Source organism: Amyelois transitella, chromosome 22 (genome assembly GCF_032362555.1).
Source record: "Amyelois transitella isolate CPQ chromosome 22, ilAmyTran1.1, whole genome shotgun sequence".
Taxonomy (NCBI): Eukaryota; Metazoa; Arthropoda; class Insecta; order Lepidoptera; family Pyralidae; genus Amyelois; species Amyelois transitella.
Genome location: NC_083525.1, coordinates 798,934 through 820,332, shown reverse-complemented (window position 1 = coordinate 820,332; position 21,399 = coordinate 798,934). Strand labels below are relative to the sequence as shown.

At 43.9% G+C, this 21,399-nt stretch overlaps 1 protein-coding gene across 1 annotated transcript in view; it reads right to left on the bottom strand.

The window, feature by feature from the left end:
* LOC106133247 (ubiquitin carboxyl-terminal hydrolase 32) overlaps window positions 1-21,399 on the bottom strand; it is a 58,476-nt gene that overhangs the window by 19,292 nt on the left and 17,785 nt on the right. Inside the window, exons 8-20 of the mRNA XM_060950621.1 lie at window positions 21,234-21,394; window positions 18,280-18,420; window positions 17,410-17,494; window positions 16,861-17,000; window positions 15,837-16,033; window positions 12,373-12,493; window positions 9,939-10,064; window positions 8,560-8,708; window positions 7,763-7,826; window positions 6,175-6,364; window positions 4,387-4,501; window positions 3,406-3,569; window positions 2,754-2,836 (exon numbers count right to left, since the gene is read on the bottom strand). Of these exons, the coding sequence (XP_060806604.1) occupies window positions 2,754-2,836; window positions 3,406-3,569; window positions 4,387-4,501; window positions 6,175-6,364; window positions 7,763-7,826; window positions 8,560-8,708; window positions 9,939-10,064; window positions 12,373-12,493; window positions 15,837-16,033; window positions 16,861-17,000; window positions 17,410-17,494; window positions 18,280-18,420; window positions 21,234-21,394 (1,736 nt within the window). The remainder of the gene's footprint in view (window positions 1-2,753; window positions 2,837-3,405; window positions 3,570-4,386; window positions 4,502-6,174; window positions 6,365-7,762; window positions 7,827-8,559; window positions 8,709-9,938; window positions 10,065-12,372; window positions 12,494-15,836; window positions 16,034-16,860; window positions 17,001-17,409; window positions 17,495-18,279; window positions 18,421-21,233; window positions 21,395-21,399) is intronic.

The window sequence follows — 21,399 nt, the reverse complement described above, 5'->3', positions numbered from 1 at the left end:
GCTGTGACCCTTTTCCTTTGTAAAGTGGCACGATAACAGCCTTACACCAATCTTTTGGTACTCGGCCGCTTCTCCAACACAAATTGAAAAGGCAGTACAACTGACTAGCTACTACGCCTTTTCCTGCTTTAAGCATCTCGACCGACACTCTATCACACCCAGCAGCCTTTCCCGCTTTCATACTCTTAAGTGCTTCCACAATTTCGAACATTTCAATTTCGCCTTCCATCTCATTCTCTTTTTCTTCGCTATAGCAGAAATCTTTCTTATTTCCTTCCTTTTTTTCAAATAAACTTTCAAAATAGTCCTTCCATATCTTTAGTACACATTCTTCTCCTTTCACAACGCTACCATCCTGGCATCTGATCCTAGTCAGCTCTCTGGTTATAGTATTTCCTCGGGCTGACCTTACGGATTTCCAGAATACTTTCAGATTTGACTGAAAGTCTTCTGATAGCCTTTTATCAAAATCCTCTTTATACTCTTCTTTCTTTCTAATCACAGCTTTCTTAACCAAATCTTTCATTTTCTTATATTCCTTACGTGCTTCATTCACATCTTCATCTATAACCTCTTGCATTCTTAAGTTAGCTTTTGCTGCTAACAAATCCAGCCATGCTTTCTTCTTTAATCGCACAAGTTCTTGCACATCTTTACTCATCCACGCATTTTTGTGATTTTTTCCTTTCCTTCTTCTATATATTCTTCTATATTCTAAAACACGGATGTAATTATCGATTTCAAAATCAAAAATTATTTTTTAAAAAATACAATACACGCGATAACTCAACAAAAGCACTTGAAAAGATTATATATGGCAATAATGGTTACACGTGTGTGCCGTTTGGTCTCCGGTATTTCAGAATTGAACCGCTCCATATGTTTCGTGTGGATGTCGTAAACGGCGACTAAGGGATGTGCTGATAAACTTGGGATTCCTCTTGTAGGCGATGGGCTAGCAACCTGTCACTATGTGAATCTCAATTCTATCATTAAATCAAATAGCTGAACGTGGAATATCAGTCTTTTCAAGACTGTTGACTCTGTCTATCCCGTAAGGTGTATAGACGTGATAATATGTAAACTTCTAAAACACAGATGTGATATTCAATTTCAAAATAATAAAAGATGTTTTTATGGATTATCGTATTAGGTACACGCGATAACTAAAAAAAAGGAGTTGAGAAACTTACTAATATATTATGTATGACAATAATAGCTACATTACACACTACTTCCACACTCTAGCGTAACAAAACTCTACATTACAGACAATAATAATTTTCTCAAACATAGAAAAAAATATTAACTGTCAAACGGCTTTTGCTTTCGACTATCTCCTTCTAACTTTTTGGTCACAACGTGTACCGGGGTAGGTAAGACAAATCCTGATACATACATACATATAGTCACGTCTATATCAGTTACGGTGTAGACAGAGCCAACAATCATATAAATACAGAAAGGTCACGTTCAGCTGTTTGGCTTAATGATAGAACTGAGATTCAAATAGTGACAGGTCGCTAGCCAGAAATGTCAAGCATAAAAGCATTTGCCTTTCCCTTAGTCGCCTTTTACGACATCCATTGCAAAGAGATGGAGCGACCGTTTTCTTTTTTCTATTTGTACCGGGAACCTGATAGTGTTTTTATCCCTTAGTCGCCTTCTAAAGCATCCATAGATATAATTGTAAATTTCAGGCTGACAACACCAACTAGTGTTTTAAAAAGTTGTTAGACAAAGATACCAATACATAAAGCCCGTTTGACAGATACTTCCAAACTTTCAATATGGTTGAAACAATTTATACAATATATTTACAACTCGTCCATACAGTTAGTAATAAAACACCGCTGTAAAATTAATTGAATTATTCATTTACTGTACCTATTAATATTCATTATTCTAACTCATATCAAATGTTTTTTTTTATTTATAATTATTATTTACCTATACCTGATATTTATTACTTGTGCACATTTGAAGCGGAAAAATTACGTGGATTTGAATTTAGTTAATTTACTTTGTTAAAAATGATATTGACGATGAATGTATGCATGAATATGTCATTGTGAATTTGTGAAAAAAATATATATTGAGGGTATTTTTTAAAATGCCTTTTACAGTATTGCCATATCGTGAGAAGTACCAGAAACCATGGATAATATTACAGTAACAAAATCTCTAATCTAAATTGGTAAAATTGTCGTTAAAGTTCTCATAAAACACATACATACATATAGTCACGTCTTTATCCCTTGCGGGGTAGACAGAGCCAACAGACTGAAAGGCCACATTCAGTTGTATGGCTAAATTCAGATTGAAAAAGAGAGTGATTATTTGAGTGCCGTGTGCTTTCTGGCATAAAAATACCACTACATCTCTTTCGCATGGATGTCGTAAAAGTCGTCTAAGATGTAGGCTTATAAACTTGGTATTCTTTTTGCCTGTCACTAACTGTTTGACTTAATAATTTCAATTCAATTATTAAGCCAAACAGTTAGGTATTTTCAAGACTGTTGGCTTATACTACCCCGCAAGGGTTATACACGTGATAATATGTATGTACTTTAAAAAAAATACCCTAACTTTATTAGTTACGCTTTTTCTATCACCCTACATAAGAGAACAAAATCGTTTTCACAAGATTCCAGTGACATATCCACTGAATGATGTAAGAGTGACGTGTGTATGAGTGTGTGAGTGTGCGTGTGTGAGTGTGTGAGTGTGCGTGTGTGAGTGTGCGAGCTAACCTTGAAGCAGAAGAGTGCGGGCATGCACAGTGAGGAGGAATGCTCAGCGCGCGGGACACTCACCTCCGCGGGGGGGCGCCAGCCTGCGGGGGGGGGACACACACATATTTAATATAGGCCTCTGTGGCGCAGCGGGGGTCCCGAGTTCGAATCCCGGCCGGGGCGTGATGAGTAAAGAACGTTCTCTGATTGGCCTGGTTCTTAGATGTTTATCTATATAAGTTAATTTATTCTAAAATATATGTAGTATCGTTGAATTAGTATCTCATAACACAAGTTTCGAACTTACTTCGAATCGAACTCAATCTGTGTAATTTGTCCCGTATATATTTATTTATATAATATACTGTAGATAAAAAAAGTGCCGTGTGGTTCTCGGCACCAATAAAAAAAAAAAGAATACGACCACTCCATCTCGTTCCCATTGATTTTGTAAAAGGCGACTAAGGGATAGGCTTACAAACTTGGAATTCCACTTTTAGGCGACGGTCTAGCAACTTGTCACTATTTGAATCTCAATTCTATCTTAAAGCCAAACAGCTGAAGCTCTGCCTACCCCGCAAGGGATATAGACGTGATTATGTATGTATGTAAGTAAGATATAAATGTTATATATATATATAAATAAATGTCAGCGCGCGTGCAAACCGACCGTCTTGCGCGTGCGTGTCGGCGTGCTCATGGTCGTGCGCGTGCGCAGGCTCGGGCGGCGGCGTCTCGTACGCGTACAGCGCGGTGGCGCTGCTGGGGGACACCTTGGCGCGCTCGTCCAGCACCCGCCCGATGGTGGCGCCCGCCAGCTCCACTAGGAGCATGCTGCAACATGAAACATTTTGTTTTATCTATTTCAGTCTAATTATTTATTACAAAAATATAGTATCGTTGAGTTAGTGATTACGTAACAGTCTCGAACTTACATCGAGGCTAACTCGATCTGTGTTATTTGTCCCGTATATATTTATTTATATTCTCATATTGTAAAGCTGAAGAGTTTGTTTGTTTGTTTGAACGCACTAATCTCAAGAACTACTGGTTCCAATTGATGACAATTCTTTTCGCGTTGAATGGACCTACTATATACTTGATGATCAATAAATCAGTATCGATTCAGCTTTTGTTTAATTTACACGCATTCCCTCCTATATTAGAATTTATCGAGAAAGGCTCTAGGCTGGATAACATCACATTGCAACTATAAGAAGCAAAGAAATAATGGAGAGTGTGAAAAAACACGGGGAAAATTATTCATCCTTGAGGGCTTCAACGATGAATAGAATAGAATATTTATTTGCTTTTGACTAGGGTTGCCCAAAATAACTATTCCATGTAGTCGAATTCGCGAGCACAGCTAGTTGTAAGTAAATGTCTACATTTAGAGACTAAAAAGATAATAATAATATATATATAATAAAAAAACAACAGGATGATCTTGATATACGCTCTATCTATAAGTGGTTCTAGATATCAATATAAAAAATAATAAAATCACTCCATCTCTCACCCATAGATATCGTAAAAGGCGCCTAAAAAATAGGTTTATAAGTTTTTAAATTGAACAGTAAAAATTAAGAGCAAGACATGATTTTTTTTTTTGAATTTTTTTTTTAAACCAGCTGAAAATCAAAACACTCACGAGTGAACAGGCAGCCCACACAACTCGCTGAGCCTGGTCTTCAGGTCCAGGTAAGTGCCCTCGGAGTTCACTCGGACGCCGTACTTCACCGGCACTGAGCCGTCTAGCAGCATCACTGTAATTTAAAAGTTTTTGTTACATACATACATACATTATGGTCACGTCTATATCCCTTGTGGGGTAGACAGAGCCAACAGTCTTGAAAAAAGTGCTTCACAACAACTAAAATATTGGTGAAATAATCGTACCCTACTAAAATCACGTGTACATCGCGGGGTAGACTTAGCCATCATTCTTTTCCATCTACTCCTCTTCCGACTGCGCTTCACTTTCTATAAAGTAAATTTACTCTCATCTTATTTCAAATAAATCTTTCATTCATTCATTTATTTATTTCATTCTTTCATTCATCTTTTTAAAAGTTTACCTCTAACTTCACAGCGGCACGTACGCACTTCATCGAAAAGCAGACTCTCTGAGTCTGCTTTTTTGTTGAGCGCGTCGAATCGCACCGACTCGTATCTGAATCGTGTCGTGTCGCAACGGACTTTGGGACTTCAACTGGCCGTAGAGCAATGAACTACATAACACACATACAATCACCTCTTTCCCAGAGGGGTAGGCAGAGACTGTTATCCCATTAACCACGATAACTGCATACCTACTTCATTCTGTTCCACATTCCCTTCAAACGAGAGATTGAATTTTGTACTTCAGATGGTCGTAGAACAACTCCATCATGATGCTTTTACCTTTTATGTAAGGGTTCCTAAGCAAATGTTGCGGAGGTCAGACGGGAGTCGCTTCATGTAATAACCAGACTAACGAAATCCAGGATCCACATCCGGGGCACTCCAGGGAGGTGAGGATGTAACCAGGATTAAAACCAGGACATACAAAATCCATGACCATGGTCTATAGTCGCACCCTGGCCTCCTCTTCAGAAGTATAGGCTGTAACCAGGTGGAAGAACCACAACTCGACCGCGCGGGAGGTCACCCATGCGATGGACCGACCAAATAAAGTCTGTGATTGGCGGTTCACTTAACGAGTGCAGCAGGATGACTTCCAGCAGGGAGAAATGGCGGGACATCGTAAGGCGCACATTGGCGCCCGCCTCCAACACTACATGATGACCACGACCACTCTGTCAAGAGTGACACCACTAAGAAGAAGAAGCAAATGTTGCGGAGGTCAGACGGGAGTCGCTTCGTGTAATATCCAGACTAAGCATCCGGGGTTCTGGAGCGAGGTGATGAGGATATAACCAGGACATACAAAATCCATGACCATGGTCAACAGTCGCACCCTGGCCTCCTCTTCAGATAGTTTAGGATGTAATCAGGATTAAAACCAGGTGGAAGAACCTCTAACCTCTAACTTCACAGTGCACATAACACTCCATGGGCAGGGGCAGACTCAGCATGTTGAAAGCGTCGAACCGCACCGACTCGTGATCGTGTCGCAACGCAACTTTGGACGTAGAACAACTCATGATGCTTTTACCCTTTATGTTAGGGTTCCTAAGCAAATGTTGCGGAGGTCAGACGGGAGTCGCTTCGTGTAATATCCAGACTAAGCATCCGGGGTTCTCCAGCGAGGTGATGAGGATATAACCAGGACATACAAAATCCAAGACCATGGTCAAAAGTCGCACCCTGGCCTCCTCTTCAGATAGTTTAGGATGTAACCAGGACATACAAAATCCATGCCCACGGTCAACAGTCGCACCCTGGGCTCCTCTTCAGAAAGTTTAGGATGTAACCAGGTGGAAGAACCACAGTTTACCTCTAACTTCACAGTGCACATAACACTCCATGGGCAGGGGCAGACTCAGCATGTTGAACGCGTCGAATCGCACCGACTCGTGTCCGCACGTGTCGCAACGCACCCTGGACTTCAGCTGGCCGTAGAACAGGTCCGTCATGATGGACTGGTTGCGGGCCGCGTACTGCTCCCACGCTTCGGCTGCTACCACCTGTGGGGGGGTTTAGAATAGAATAGAATAGATTTATTTTCAAAGTTGGATACAAGGTATCACTTATTGACGTCACATAACTTAAATCTAATTATAACTACTACCGCTTCCAAAGCGCATGTGTAGAAGAAGCGGCGGAACAAACTACACTGCAGCATTTTCATAGGACGTCAATTTACAAATATAGATCTCTTAAATCTAAATCGTGGATGATTGCACATTGTCTACATTAAAAAACATGTATGAATGTAGAACTGATTATGTCAATACGAATATCTCGTCAAATAAAATAAATATAAAATATGTACCTACATACTGTACAAATTATGTCAAGATCATGTCAAAAATACACAAGCATTTAAGAGGCCATTATGTCCAGTTCGGGCCACACATGTTTATCATTAATATAATCATCCGTGCTGTAATAGGCTTTCCTAAGCTCAACTTTAATATACTTTTTGAATTTTCTTTCATTCATTTCAAGAACACTTTTTGGTAATTTATTATAAAATCTTATGATTTATTATAAAATCGTTTGATGGCAGCTGTACATGTCGTTGTTATTATATCAAAATTCAAAATTTTTATTCATTATTATAGGATATCGCTTCATATCGCTTAATAATTGTCAAAACGTATGGTTTAACAACATTGGTTGACGTCAAATGAATTACTTAAAACGTATCGTTGAGTTAGTATCTCTAGTAACTCTACTCTAGTATCTCTAGTAACACAAGTAACTCGTAATTAGATTTAAGTGATGTGACGTCCAATAAGTGATACGTTGTATCCAATTTTGAAAATAAATCGTACCTTGTATCCAATTTTGAATCCAATTACCTTGTATCCAATTTTGAAAGTAATTCGTCTCGAACTTACTTCGAGGCTATCTCGATTTGTGTAATTTGTCCCGTATATATTTATTTATGGGGTATGGTGGGTCAGTCACAATAAAACACCAGATTTCGGATGGTTCAAGGCGTCCCGGCAAACGTTGTTTTGCCATATAAATAATTTTTAAGTAATTTCTAGTTTAAAAAAAAAGTTTAGGGTGCACGACCTTTATCAATAAGGGGTATGGGAAATAGATGTTGGCCGATTCTCAGACCCACTCAATATGCTCACAAAATTTCATGAGAATCGGTCAAGCCGTTTCGGAGGAGTACGAACATTGTGACACGAGAAACATAATATATAAGATTAAGTCACTCAGTTTTGTTCATCTAAATGTCAAGTCAATGTCTCTATCTGTCCACGTAGGCTGAACGGCCGCGGTTCATAAGCCTGTCCCTGAGACGCCTTTTACGACATCCATGGGAAAAAGATGGGGTGGTACTATTCTTTTTTTTATTGGTGCCGGGAACCACATGGCAATAATTACCATGATGGAAATCTTACTTGGTCAGGCCTCCCGTCTGAGTCTCGATGCGGTCGGGATTCCATTTTGTCTTCACCGGTCGCTCTGTGGAAATCAAATTTATTTTTTTATATATTTATGTACATCAAGGAAAAAGTAAGAATAGAACTTAAACTAATTCAGTATAATACAAGGGCACTACTTATTTCTAGTGAAATTTCTTCCAGTAGCCCCACGACAAGAGAGTGTAAAGAAAGGCATTGGCTTGTGTACATAATTAATAATTAATATGATATAAATTTACTGATATTATAAAACCTAAAACATAATACTGTCGTAACGTTAGATACTGTCGTACTGGGTCCAAAAAATTAAAACACGGGATGAGAAGTTATCTGTATTATTACTGACGGTTTTAAAAATTGAAACACTATATAAAAAATAATAAACGCGACCATAGCGCGTTTTAATATGGAAGCACGCCATCTAGTGTAAAAAGTGGAAAACTAATCGTATACAGTACATGTATGTACTATAAATAAATAGTTGATGCGTCACAACGACAAGGACAGGTAGTGTTCTCTCACTTGGGTATTATTTCTGCATAATTTATTTAATTAGTTCAAATGCAATCACACTTTACAACACAGTTGTCTCTGTCTACCCCGCAAGGGGTATAGACATGACTATATATATGTATGTAGTTCAAATGCAATATTATCAGGAGGCAACATTAGTCTTGGTTGTTATGACAGTTGTTTTCTCATTATCATTCATTCATTCGTATAATCCCGTGTATATTCCTCGCGTGACAATATATATATGGGGGGGGGGGTACCGGTTGAGGTCCTCGTGCAGCGTGTCCAGCAGCCAGGCCAGCAGCTCCTGCGCGTCGTGCTGGCCGCCGCCGCCCAGCGCGCGCGCGTGCCGCGCCACCACCCAGCGCACGCGCAGCGGCGCCACCGAGCGCGCCGCGCGCGACCACACCTGCGTGTCCGCGTTACAAATTCATCCGTACTAATATTATAAATGCGAAAGTCTGTCTGTCTGTTCCTCTTTCACAGCCGAACCACTGAACCGATTTTGATGAAATTTGGTATGTATAATGTATATAGTTTAAGACCCGCGTTCAAACATAGGCTAATTTTTTTTCAAAAATCGACCCCCAAAATTGTCAAATGGGGGGGTGAAAGTTTGTATGAAAATCATCGTTCCGCTTTCACGCCTGACACGCTGAACCGATTTTGATGAAATTTGATAGATATGTATATAGTTTAAGAATCGCGTCCATGTACTAAATTTCATCAAAATCTGTCCAGTAATTTTTACGTGAACGAGTAACAAACTCCGCAAGTACGCTGACGAAGTCGCGGGTACACAGCTAGTCTAATTATATTTTGACAATGATGGTCAAAATATCTGTCTAAAGCTTCGATTAAGTATAAAAAACTAGATACATACATAATCCACAGCAGAAATTGTTTTCTGGTTGACTGGAAGAGATCCCTTGATGGGATAAGTCCGCCATTGCAAGTGATTTGTTTCTTTTATAACTGTATACTTACTATTTTCTTGTGACTGTGTAAATTTCTATGCAATAAATATATTACAAACAGACAAACAAAAAGAAAAGTGTCCTCGCCAAATGACCGTCCACTTTCAGACGTTTTTAGTTGCCTTTTCATTTAATAGCATTCGTCCGTTCCAAGTATAAACATGGCGCAGTGCTCAATGAAAAATTGTAAAAATCACACGTCTAGAACATTAAAGGAATATTGAGTGTCATTTTCTAAGTAAATACTTTTATTATTAATAAAATATACATACATATAATCACGTCTATATCCCTTGCGGGGTAGACAGAGCCATCAATCTAAGTTAAAAGACTAATAGGCCACATTGAGCTATTTGGCTTAACGATAGAATTGAGATTCAAACAGTGACAGGTTGCTAGCCCGTCGCCTAAAAGAGGAATCCCAACTTTGCAAGCCTATCCCTCAGTCGCTTTTAACAACATCCATGGCAACGAGATGGAGTGGGTCCTATTGTTTTTTTGTATTTGTGCTACACGGCACCATGGAGTGATACTATTTTTTTTAGGACCACTCCATGGTGCCCTGTTGTTCCCGGCATTGCCGTGTGGTTCATGTAGTCCTATCTTTTTTTAATTGGTGCCGGGAACCACACGGCACACTGTAGACTGCAGGTACTGCTCACCTCTTTGCACAGCTCTCCGTATCTGAGCGCGAGGGCGCCTTTGGTACCGAGCGGGTTGTCGGTGTTCACCTCGTACAAATGCATGCCGGAGTTGAAATAGCGACGCAGGGCGGTTGTGTTCCATACCTAATGCGAAATACATACTTATATATCACATACATATATATACATATAATCACGTTTATATCACTCACGGCGTAGACAGAGCTAACAGTGTTGAAAAGATAGGCCACGTTCAACTGTTCGGAGTGACATGTTGCTAGCCCAAAGCCTAAAAGAAGAATCACGATTTTTTAAGCCTATTCCTTGGTCGCGTTTTACGACATCCATTGGAACTAAATGGAGTGGCCTTATTCATATTTTGTTTGCTGCCGGGAATCACACGCCACCAAACGGGGCATTATACATACATACATATGGTCACGTCTATATCCCTTGTGGGGTAGGCAGAGCCAACAGTCTTGAAAACACTGATAGGCCACGTTCAGCTGTTCGGCTTAATGATAGAATTGAGATTCAAATAGTGACAGGTCGCTAGCTCATCGCCTAAAAGTAGAATCACAAGTTTATAAGCCTATCCTAAACCACGTGGCATGGATTGATGGTGGATTCCGAATGTCTCTTTTAACTTTTTAAACATGGCCGGTACCAAATAGCTGATTCAGTCTTTTCAAGACTGTTGGCTCTGTTTACCCCACAAAGGGTATAGACGTGATTATATGTTTGTATGTTAATCCATTCATCTCAGCCGCAAGACGTTCACTGGTATAATTTATTTTAAAAAAATGTAATAATCTTAAATACTTCATCGCAGCCACAGTTCAGTAAAATAAAAAATAAAGATATGATTTATCCAACCCCCGTAGTATGGCACGCAAGAGGCTTCTTCCTCCTGGCTTTAGCCTGTTTTCCCTCACCGTAAGAGCATCGGTTAGTATTCAAACTAATGTACATAACTCTGAAAAGAGTCGTTGGTGGATTTGAACCTGTAACTTTCGCGTCATATTGAAAAGCGAAACGGCGATAGTTTTTCGCTTTTCTTTCTCTCTCCCTCTCTTAAACTAGAAAACTGTTCCTCAAGTAGTCTTCATAGTGATCGATGAGGTATAACTTGGGAGTGAGACAGTAGTGCATTTGTCCACGATTTATATTTAAGAGATCTACATTTGAGATATGACACCCGGTAAAAAAGCTGAAGTGCAGTTAGTTCAAATGCTGCAGTGTAGTTCGTACCGCTGCTTTTTCTACACATGCGCTTTGGAAGCGGCAGTGGATATAATTAGATTAAAGTGATGTGACGTCAAGTAAATAAATATATAAATATATACGGGTCAAATTACATAGAATGAGCTAGCCTTGTAGTAAGTTCCAAACTTGTATAACGAGATACTAACTCAATGACACTATATTTTGTAATAATAATAAATTCTTATATATTTTTCAAGGTCGGAATGGGAAGACCTAGACGAACGTATCTTGATCAAAATAAGGTAAAGGGTCAGGTCAAGAGTACCCGAAACCGCCGAGTTTGCATGAAGAGAGTTATGAATGTGGATGAAGCGAAGGAAGTATGCAGAGATCGTGGCAAGTGTAAAGAGGTAGTCTCTGCCTACCCCTCCGGGAAAGAGGCGTGATTTTATGTATGTATGTATGTATGTATATTTCTCATCATGCCCTGACCGGGATTCGAACCCGGGACTTCCAATGTCACAGACAAGCTAGCTACCGCTGCGCCACAGAGCCGTCAAGTGACACACCTTGTATAAAATACTAGCGACCCGCCCCGGCTTCGCACGGGTGCAAAATTATAAATGTTATTATACATAAAAACCTTTCTCTTGAATCACTCTACCTGTTACAAAAAACCGCATCAAAATCCGTTGCGTAATTTTAAAGATTTAAGCATACAGATAAACAGACTAAAATAGCGACTTTGTTTTATACTATGTAGTGAAACTGAAAATCAAAATACTACATATAATAAAACGGTAAAAATATTTTGTCTGTACATTTAATATTTTGACGGAAACGGACAGAGAATTTTTTTTTTACATTTTCTGTCTGTCCGTCTGTATCTGACTGTATGATCAAAGATTCAACTCGAAATTTACGCGGACGAAGTCGCGGGCAACAGCTAGTAGTAAATAAATAAATAAATGACCACATCATAACCATTAACTTGTCTTCTCTTGTACTAACAATACCTACTTGTTGTGTTTGTCTTTTTGTGTTTGTACATTTGTTAACCTTCTCCTTTCAGATTGTATACCGTCCATTTTTGTAACTTCGTGTCTCTTCAAACCATGATATTGGCAGAATCACAGAAGTCCGGTGGAAGCCATTATATACTTAGGAAAGAAAGAAATAAATAAATAAATCGCCGTCATTTATTTATTTATTTACAAATTTGGGGGGGGGGGGGGGGGTGACTCACCGCCTGCATGGCGGCGTTCATGAAGCACGTGTTGCCCAGGTTGTGGAGGCCGGTGGCGCCCGCCAGCTCCGCCGTCGTCAGCGTCTCCCGCCTCTCCGTGGCGCGGGAACCGCCTTCAAGGCTGGTAATGAACAAATGGGAATTTTCAAAGATTTTAAACATGCACCTTTTCATTTATTCATATAATTTTATAATATAATAATTCAGTACCCGGTTGACCGAGCTTTGCTCGGTCTACCAGAGATGGCGCTGATATAGTAGTCCAAGATCCCAGAGCCGTAAGACACAACTTATTTTCTAAAGAATGGCTCTTTCGATTCTCAGTAGTCTTTCATGTACTTTTAATACCTGCATGTTTGTGAGACTTGCCCGGTGACACCTGCGCAGGTACCAGGCGAGAAAGGTAACTAAAAATCACAGTTACTTAACTTAAATTTTTATGACTGATTTTTATATATATTTTATAGACTATTACTCTGAAGTCATATCAGAGAAGTCAGACGCTTTCCATGCGCCAGAACTTTTGTCAGACGCTTTAAAGCTCTATCAAAAAAAAATTAACTTAATTTATTTTTAAATGTCTGACTTTTATATATGTTATTCAGATAACTATTACAAAGTTGTAATAAATCAGTCAGACAGTTTGTAATGACCAAACACCCCTTAAACACAAGAATTACTCAGCCTCGAGCATGAGCGCGATAGCACAATGCGCATGCGCGTCAGAGTAAAATATCTAATATTTGAAAAGTACTTATGTACTGTTTTCAATTTCATATTTTTGCATATCTATTCAAATACGATGAAATTTATAATTAAAATAATAATTAATCATTTTTAAAATAATATAATATATTGCATACTAGCTGTTGCCCGCGACGTCGTCCGCGTAAAGTTCGAGTTGAATCTTAATCATACAGTCTGATACAGACAGACAGACAAAAATGTAAAAAAAATTCTCTATTTGTTTCAGTCAAAATATTAAATGTACAGACAAAATAGTTTTACCGTATGATTATATGTAGTATTTTGATTTTCAGTTTTTTTAATAAATACTCAAACAACACAAAAAAAAATATTTTTAATAAAAATTAATATATATCTTATTATTGTTGGGACTCGAACTCGGACCGCCAACTTCACAGTCTCACGCGCTAACCACTGGACCATCGAAGCCGTTGCGGTGGTGTCGAAATTAAAGTAGACTACATACATATGGTCACGTCTATATCCCTTGCGGGGTAGACAGAGCCAACAGTCTTGAAAAGACTAAATGGCCACGTTCAGCTATTTGGCTTAATGATAGAATTGAGATTCAAATAGTGATAGGTTGCTCGCCCATCGCCTAAAAAAGAATCCCAAGTTTGTAAGCCTATCCCTTAGTCGCCTTTCACTTATATTTATATGTTATAGGTTTACTATTACTATACTATTTTTTAATTGTTTATGATTTTATTTTTACGGAAAATTCTGCCAGCAACGACAATCTAACTGATGATGAAGATGATAAAGAGACAATAAAATAATTATTCAATTGATTAATCATAATTAATTATTTTTTTATTGAAATTATTATAATAGATATATTTTTTTAAATAAAATAAAAATCATTCTTTTTGAAAGGCTATTGCTACAAAAAATTCATTTTCCCCTATTTATATGCAATATGTTATATAATTTTAAAAATCATTATTATTATTTTAATTATAAATTTCATCGTATTTGAATAGATATGCAAAAATATGAAATTGAAAACAGTAAGTACTTTTCAAATATTAGATATTTTACTCTGACGCGCATGCGCATTGTGCTATCGCGCTCATACTCGAGGCTGAGTAATTCTTGTGTTTAAGGGGTGTTTGGTCATTACAAACTGTCTGACTGATTTAATACAACTTTGTAATAGTTATCTGAATAACATATATGAAAGTAAGACATTTAAAAATAAATTAAGTTAATTTTTTTTTGATAGAGCTTTAAAGCGTCTGACAAAAGTTCTGGCGCATGGAAAGCGTCTGACTTTTCTGATATGACTTCAGAGTAATAGTCTATAAAATATATATAAAAATCAGTCATAAAAATTTAAGTTAAGTAACTGTGATTTTTAGTTACCTTTCTCGCCTGGTACCTGCGCAGGTGTCACCGGGCAAGTCTCACAAACATGCAGGTATTAAAAGTACATGAAAGACTACTGAGAATCGAAAGAGCCATTCTTTAGAAAATAAGTTGTGTCTTACGGCTCTGGGATCTTACTCTATAGTTTCTTAAAACGCGGTTTTTAAAATGTTTATATATGTATCTTGGGAACCGAGCTTTTCTCGAACATAGGACCTTGATAAATCGATTCCTTGAGCTGAAAAGCCCCTAATCTGTAACTCTCATGAAAATCGTTGGAGCCGTTTCCGAGATCCTGATTATATATAAACAAGAATTGCTCGTTTAAATATATTAGATTAGATAGATAGATATAATCACGTCTATATCCTTGGCGTAGTAGACAGAGCCAGCAGTCATGAAAGACTGACAGGCCACGTTCAGCTGTTAAGCTTATAAGATAGAATTGAGATTCAAATAGTGACAGGTTGCTAGCTATCGCACTCGTACAAAACGTAACTCGAGAAAAAAAGCACACACAATTTCTATTCATTAGTAGTCGTAAAAGGCGACTAAGGGATATGATTATATACTTAGGATTTCACTTTTAGGCGATGGGCTAAGCTTTCAAGTCTGCTGGTTCTGTGTACCCCGCAATGGATATAGACGTGATTGTATGAACGAATGAATGAACATATAATTAAGAGTCCGGGGAAGAACATAGGGTAGGTAGAACATTCAGCCGAAGTTGGCCTTTCAGTCTTTTCGAGACTTAGCTCTGTCCCCCCCGCGGGGATGTAGACGTGTGTGTGTGTGTGTGCGGTACCTCAGAGCGCCGATCTCCTCGGGCCACGTGAGGTCGCCGGCGCGCACCTCCAGCAGCAGCCGGCTGCCGGCCCGCAGCCGCAGCGCCTGTCCCCCCCGCGGGGATGTAGACGTGTGTGTGTGTGTGTGTGCGGTACCTCAGAGCGCCGATCTCCTCGGGCCACGTGAGGTCGCCGGCGCGCACCTCCAGCAGCAGCCGGCTGCCGGCCCGCAGCCGCAGCGCCTGTCCCCCCCGCGGGGATGTAGACGTGTGTGTGTGTGTGTGTGCGGTACCTCAGAGCGCCGATCTCCTCGGGCCACGTGAGGTCGCCGGCGCGCACCTCCAGCAGCAGCCGGCTGCCGGCCCGCAGCCGCAGCGCCTGTCCCCCCCGCGGGGATGTAGACGTGTGTGTGTGTGTGTGTGCGGTACCTCAGAGCGCCGATCTCCTCGGGCCACGTGAGGTCGCCGGCGCGCACCTCCAGCAGCAGCCGGCTGCCGGCCCGCAGCCGCAGCGCCTGTCCCCCCCGCGGGGATGTAGACGTGTGTGTGTGTGTGTGTGCGGTACCTCAGAGCGCCGATCTCCTCGGGCCACGTGAGGTCGCCGGCGCGCACCTCCAGCAGCAGCCGGCTGCCGGCCCGCAGCCGCAGCGCCTGCAGCGAGGGCCTGTCGTCGTCCAGCAGCACGCTGCCGTCCTCGCCCAGCAGCCACAGCCGCATGTCCTCCCGCGCTAATCCCAGGGACGCGCACAGGAATTCGCTCACCTGACAATTTTTTTCATATTCTTACACAATTGTATTTTAAGCAGAAATTATACAGGGTGACTTTTAATTCAACTGCATAAATTTAACAGTTAAGTGTACTCATCTAAAGGATATTTAAAAACGTGAAAAGAAAATTATCGGTGCATATTTCAGAAAGTACGAAAAAAATTAAAGTATCAAAATCCACGATCCTAAATACGTCATATCACCCCGGCCGGCGAAAAAGCGACGCGTAAGATTCAGAGGTTCACGACACAATTCATTCAGCTGAGCGATCTCGACAACTCTGTCCTTTACTTGATCTTGATACTAGAAAAATAATTAATTTTTCAGACATTTATTTACATGTTTAGTTTTAATTTCATTTTGTAGTATTGCTCTTTAATAAAGCGTGTGACGTAGTTTTTGAGTATAAAAGAATATGAGTTAAAAATGAGAGTGATTATATCTTTGTCCCCACACACGGTATTACAGTAATTAATAAGCTGGCTGCCTACAACACAGCCGGCTGCCCACAACACAGCCAGCTGCCCACAACACAACCGGCTGCCCACAAACAGCCGGCTGCCCACAACACAGCCGGCTGCCCACAACACAGCCGGCTGCCCACAACACAGCCAGCTGCCCACAACACAACCGGCTGCCCACAAACAGCCGGCTGCCCACAACACAGCCGGCTGCCCACAACACAGCCGGCTGCCTACAACACAGCTTACTGCCTACAACACAGCTTACTGCCTACAACACAGCTGACTGCCTACAACACAGCCGGCCGCCTACAACACAGCTGACTGCCCACAACACAGCCGGCTGCCCACCACACCTACCTGCCGCACGGTGGCGAGGCGCGAGAAGGCGGCGGTGTAGGCGAGGCGCGTGTCGGGCGGCGCGGGCGCCAGCGGCACGCTGCTGTACAGCGACGCCCCGCCCAGCGCCGCCACGCCGCCCAGCGTGGCGGGCTGCGATCCTGACACACATGGAAAATATATATATATACTATATACTATTCTACATATAGCGTGATTTTATGTATGTATACATACATTTTTCTGATTTGGTTATTGACCTGGGTTCTGGATGTTTATGTATACAGGGTGACATTTAAAAAAGTCTGTATAAGTATTTATTATAAAATATAGTATCGTTGAATTAGTATCTCGTAACACAAGTCTCGAACTTACTTCGAGGCTAACTCTATCTGTGTAATTTGTCCCATATATTTATTATATTTTTCCCATCTGGACAAACTTTTCTTTACTTCCTATGACAAGTTCCATCTTGTTCTGTTGGGTAGATTAGTTACACGAATTTTTTTAATGCAAACGTCTTACGCTTGTTTTTGGTAAAAATCTTATATAGTCCAGTTATTCACTTACTTTGCGTGTTGGATATGTGCCGGTATATCTTCAACTGTAGGGGGTACAATTCCAATTCCACGTCAGAATTAGGCGGTCGAATCACCTGTAACAGGACGAATTTTTTTGTATTCTCCTGCTGAGAAAAAATGTGGTTGAATGTCACTCATCACATGCCGTGTAAATATACACGGCTAAGTATAGAATAGAACAATTTCATTAGAATAGAATAGATTTATTTACAAAATTGGATACAAGGTATCAAGTATTGATGTCACATCACTTAAATATAATTATAACTACTGCCATTTCCAAAGCGCATGTGTAGAAGAAGCGGCGGAACAAACTACACCGTAGCATTTTCACCGCACGTCAATTTACAAATATAGATCTCTTTATTCATATGTCACTTATGTAAGTTTTATTTTAAGGGTTTTTCTTTTTTTTAATTAAAATTTCATCAATTAAAAGTGCATTATACACTAGAATAAAGCTCTTGCCCGCGATGAGCTCGAAGTCCAGGCTGCGGTGAGTATAGTGTGTGTGCGAGTGTGACTGTGTGTGCGCCGTGTCGCTGTGTGTGTGACGGACCTGCCTGGGCAGCGGGTGCGGGCCGGAGTACCAGTTGGCGAGGGCGCGCCACAGCTTGTCCGGGATGAGCTCGAAGTCCAGGCTGCGGTGAGTATAGTGTGTGTGCGAGTGTGACTGTGTGTGCGCCGTGTCGCTGTGTGTGTGACGGACCTGCCTGGGCAGCGGGTGCGGGCCGGAGTACCAGTTGGCGAGGGCGCGCCACAGCTTGTCCGGGATGAGCTCGAAGTCCAGGCTGCGGTGAGTATAGTGTGTGTGCGAGTGTGACTGTGTGTGCGCCGTGTCGCTGTGTGTGTGACGGACCTGCCTGGGCAGCGGGTGCGGGCCGGAGTACCAGTTGGCGAGGGCGCGCCACAGCTTGTCCGGGATGAGCTCGAAGTCCAGGCTCTGGGACAGAGCCACGTCCCGCCGGAGGTGACCCCCTTCACCTGTCAGCGTGCGAACCTGGGGAGAGTCAATCATATTATTATTACATGTCTCTCGAAAAAATAAATACCCTTCCCGGAAGGTTTATTTCTTGTTACGACAGAGCAACTTGAAAAAGGACGCCAAATTAGATGACGTTATCTTAAAACGTATGAAACTATTTTTAGGCTTCAAATCGAAAGAGTTTTGTTTGAGCATTTAATAATACATAATCATAACCAAACTCAACATAGTCCTCAACCAAAAACTGCTTATTGTTCATTATCAGGTGTAATAGGATGTATATAATATATGACGGGCCCGGGGTGCGCCGCGTTGCGGTGGTCGTGACGTCACACAGAGCTGAGCACACTCACCTTGAGAGTGTCTTCGGCGAGCAGCCGCTTGTTGTCGACGGGCCCGGGGTGCGCCGCGTTGCGGTGGTCGTGACGTCACACAGAGCTGAGCACACTCACCTTGAGAGTGTCTTCGGCGAGCAGCCGCTTGTTGTCGACGGGCCCGGGGTGCGCCGCGTTGCGGTGGTGGTGACGTCACACAGAGCTGAGCACACTCACCTTGAGAGTGTCTTCGGCGAGCAGCCGCTTGTTGTCGACGGGCCCGGGGTGCGCCGCGTTGCGGTGGTGGTGACGTCACACAGAGCTGAGCACACTCACCTTGAGAGTGTCTTCGGCGAGCAGCCGCTTGTTGTCGACGGGCCCGGGGTGCGCCGCGTTGCGGTGGTGGTGACGTCACACAGAGCTGAGCACACTCACCTTGAGAGTGTCTTCGGCGAGCAGCCGCTTGTTGTCGACGGGCCCGGGGTGCGCCGCGTTGCGGTGGTGGTGACGTCACACAGAGCTGAGCACACTCACCTTGAGAGTGTCTTCGGCGAGCAGCCGCTTGTTGTCGACGGGCCCGGGGTGCGCCGCGTTGCGGTGGTCGTGACGTCACACAGAGCTGAGCACACTCACCTTGAGAGTGTCTTCGGCGAGCAGCCGCTTGTTGTCGACGGGCCCGGGGTGCGCCGCGTTGCGGTGGTCGTGACGTCACACAGAGCTGAGCACACTCACCTTGAGAGTGTCTTCGGCGAGCAGCCGCTTGTTGTCGACGGGCCCGGGGTGCGCCGCGTTGCGGTGGTGGTGACGTCACACAGAGCTGAGCACACTCACCTTGAGAGTGTCTTCGGCGAGCAGCCGCTTGTTGTCGACGGGCCCGGGGTGCGCCGCGTTGCGGTGGTCGTGACGTCACACAGAGCTGAGCACACTCACCTTGAGAGTGTCTTCGGCGAGCAGCCGCTTGTTGTCGACGGGCCCGGGGTGCGCCGCGTTGCGGTGGTCGTGACGTCACACAGAGCTGAGCACACTCACCTTGAGAGTGTCTTCGGCGAGCAGCCGCTTGTTGTCGACGGGCCCGGGGTGCGCCGCGTTGCGGTGGTCGTGACGTCACACAGAGCTGAGCACACTCACCTTGAGAGTGTCTTCGGCGAGCAGCCGCTTGTTGTCGACGGGCCCGGGGTGCGCCGCGTTGCGGTGGTCGTGACGTCACACAGAGCTGAGCACACTCACCTTGAGAGTGTCTTCGGCGAGCAGCCGCTTGTTGTCGACGGGCCCGGGGTGCGCCGCGTTGCGGTGGTGGTGACGTCACACAGAGCTGAGCACACTCACCTTGAGAGTGTCTTCGGCGAGCAGCCGCTTGTTGTCGACGGGCCCGGGGTGCGCCGCGTTGCGGTGGTGGTGACGTCACACAGAGCTGAGCACACTCACCTTGAGAGTGTCTTCGGCGAGCAGCCGCTTGTTGTCGACGGGCCCGGGGTGCGCCGCGTTGCGGTGGTCGTGACGTCACACAGAGCTGAGCACACTCACCTTGAGAGTGTCTTCGGCGAGCAGCCGCTTGTTGTCGACGGGCCCGGGGTGCGCCGCGTTGCGGTGGTGGTGACGTCACACAGAGCTGAGCACACTCACCTTGAGAGTGTCTTCGGCGAGCAGCCGCTTGTTGTCGACGGGCCCGGGGTGCGCCGCGTTGCGGTGGTCGTGACGTCACACAGAGCTGAGCACACTCACCTTGAGAGTGTCTTCGGCGAGCAGCCGCTTGTTGTCGACGGGCCCGGGGTGCGCCGCGTTGCGGTGGTGGTGACGTCACACAGAGCTGAGCACACTCACCTTGAGAGTGTCTTCGGCGAGCAGCCGCTTGTTGTCGACGGGCCCGGGGTGCGCCGCGTTGCGGTGGTGGTGACGTCACACAGAGCTGAGCACACTCACCTTGAGAGTGTCTTCGGCGAGCAGCCGCTTGTTGTCGACGGGCCCGGGGTGCGCCGCGTTGCGGTGGTCGTGACGTCACACAGAGCTGAGCACACTCACCTTGAGAGTGTCTTCGGCGAGCAGCCGCTTGTTGTCGACGGGCCCGGGGTGCGCCGCGTTGCGGTGGTGGTGACGTCACACAGAGCTGAGCACACTCACCTTGAGAGTGTCTTCGGCGAGCAGCCGCTTGTTGTCGACGGGCCCGGGGTGCGCCGCGTTGCGGTGGTCGTGACGTCACACAGAGCTGAGCACACTCACCTTGAGAGTGTCTTCGGCGAGCAGCCGCTTGTTGTCGACGGGCCCGGGGTGCGCCGCGTTGCGGTGGTCGTGACGTCACACAGAGCTGAGCACACTCACCTTGAGAGTGTCTTCGGCGAGCAGCCGCTTGTTGTCGACGGGCCCGGGGTGCGCCGCGTTGCGGTGGTCGTGACGTCACACAGAGCTGAGCACACTCACCTTGAGAGTGTCTTCGGCGAGCAGCCGCTTGTTGTCGACGGGCCCGGGGTGCGCCGCGTTGCGGTGGTGGTGACGTCACACAGAGCTGAGCACACTCACCTTGAGAGTGTCTTCGGCGAGCAGCCGCTTGTTGTCGACGGGCCCGGGGTGCGCAGCGTTGCGGTGGTTGGCGGCGCTGCTGACGCCGCTGCTGCTGGCGGAGCACACTGAAGCTGTGTCCCGCCATAGCAGAGAGCCCATTGATTCCGTAACCGACACGGCTGTA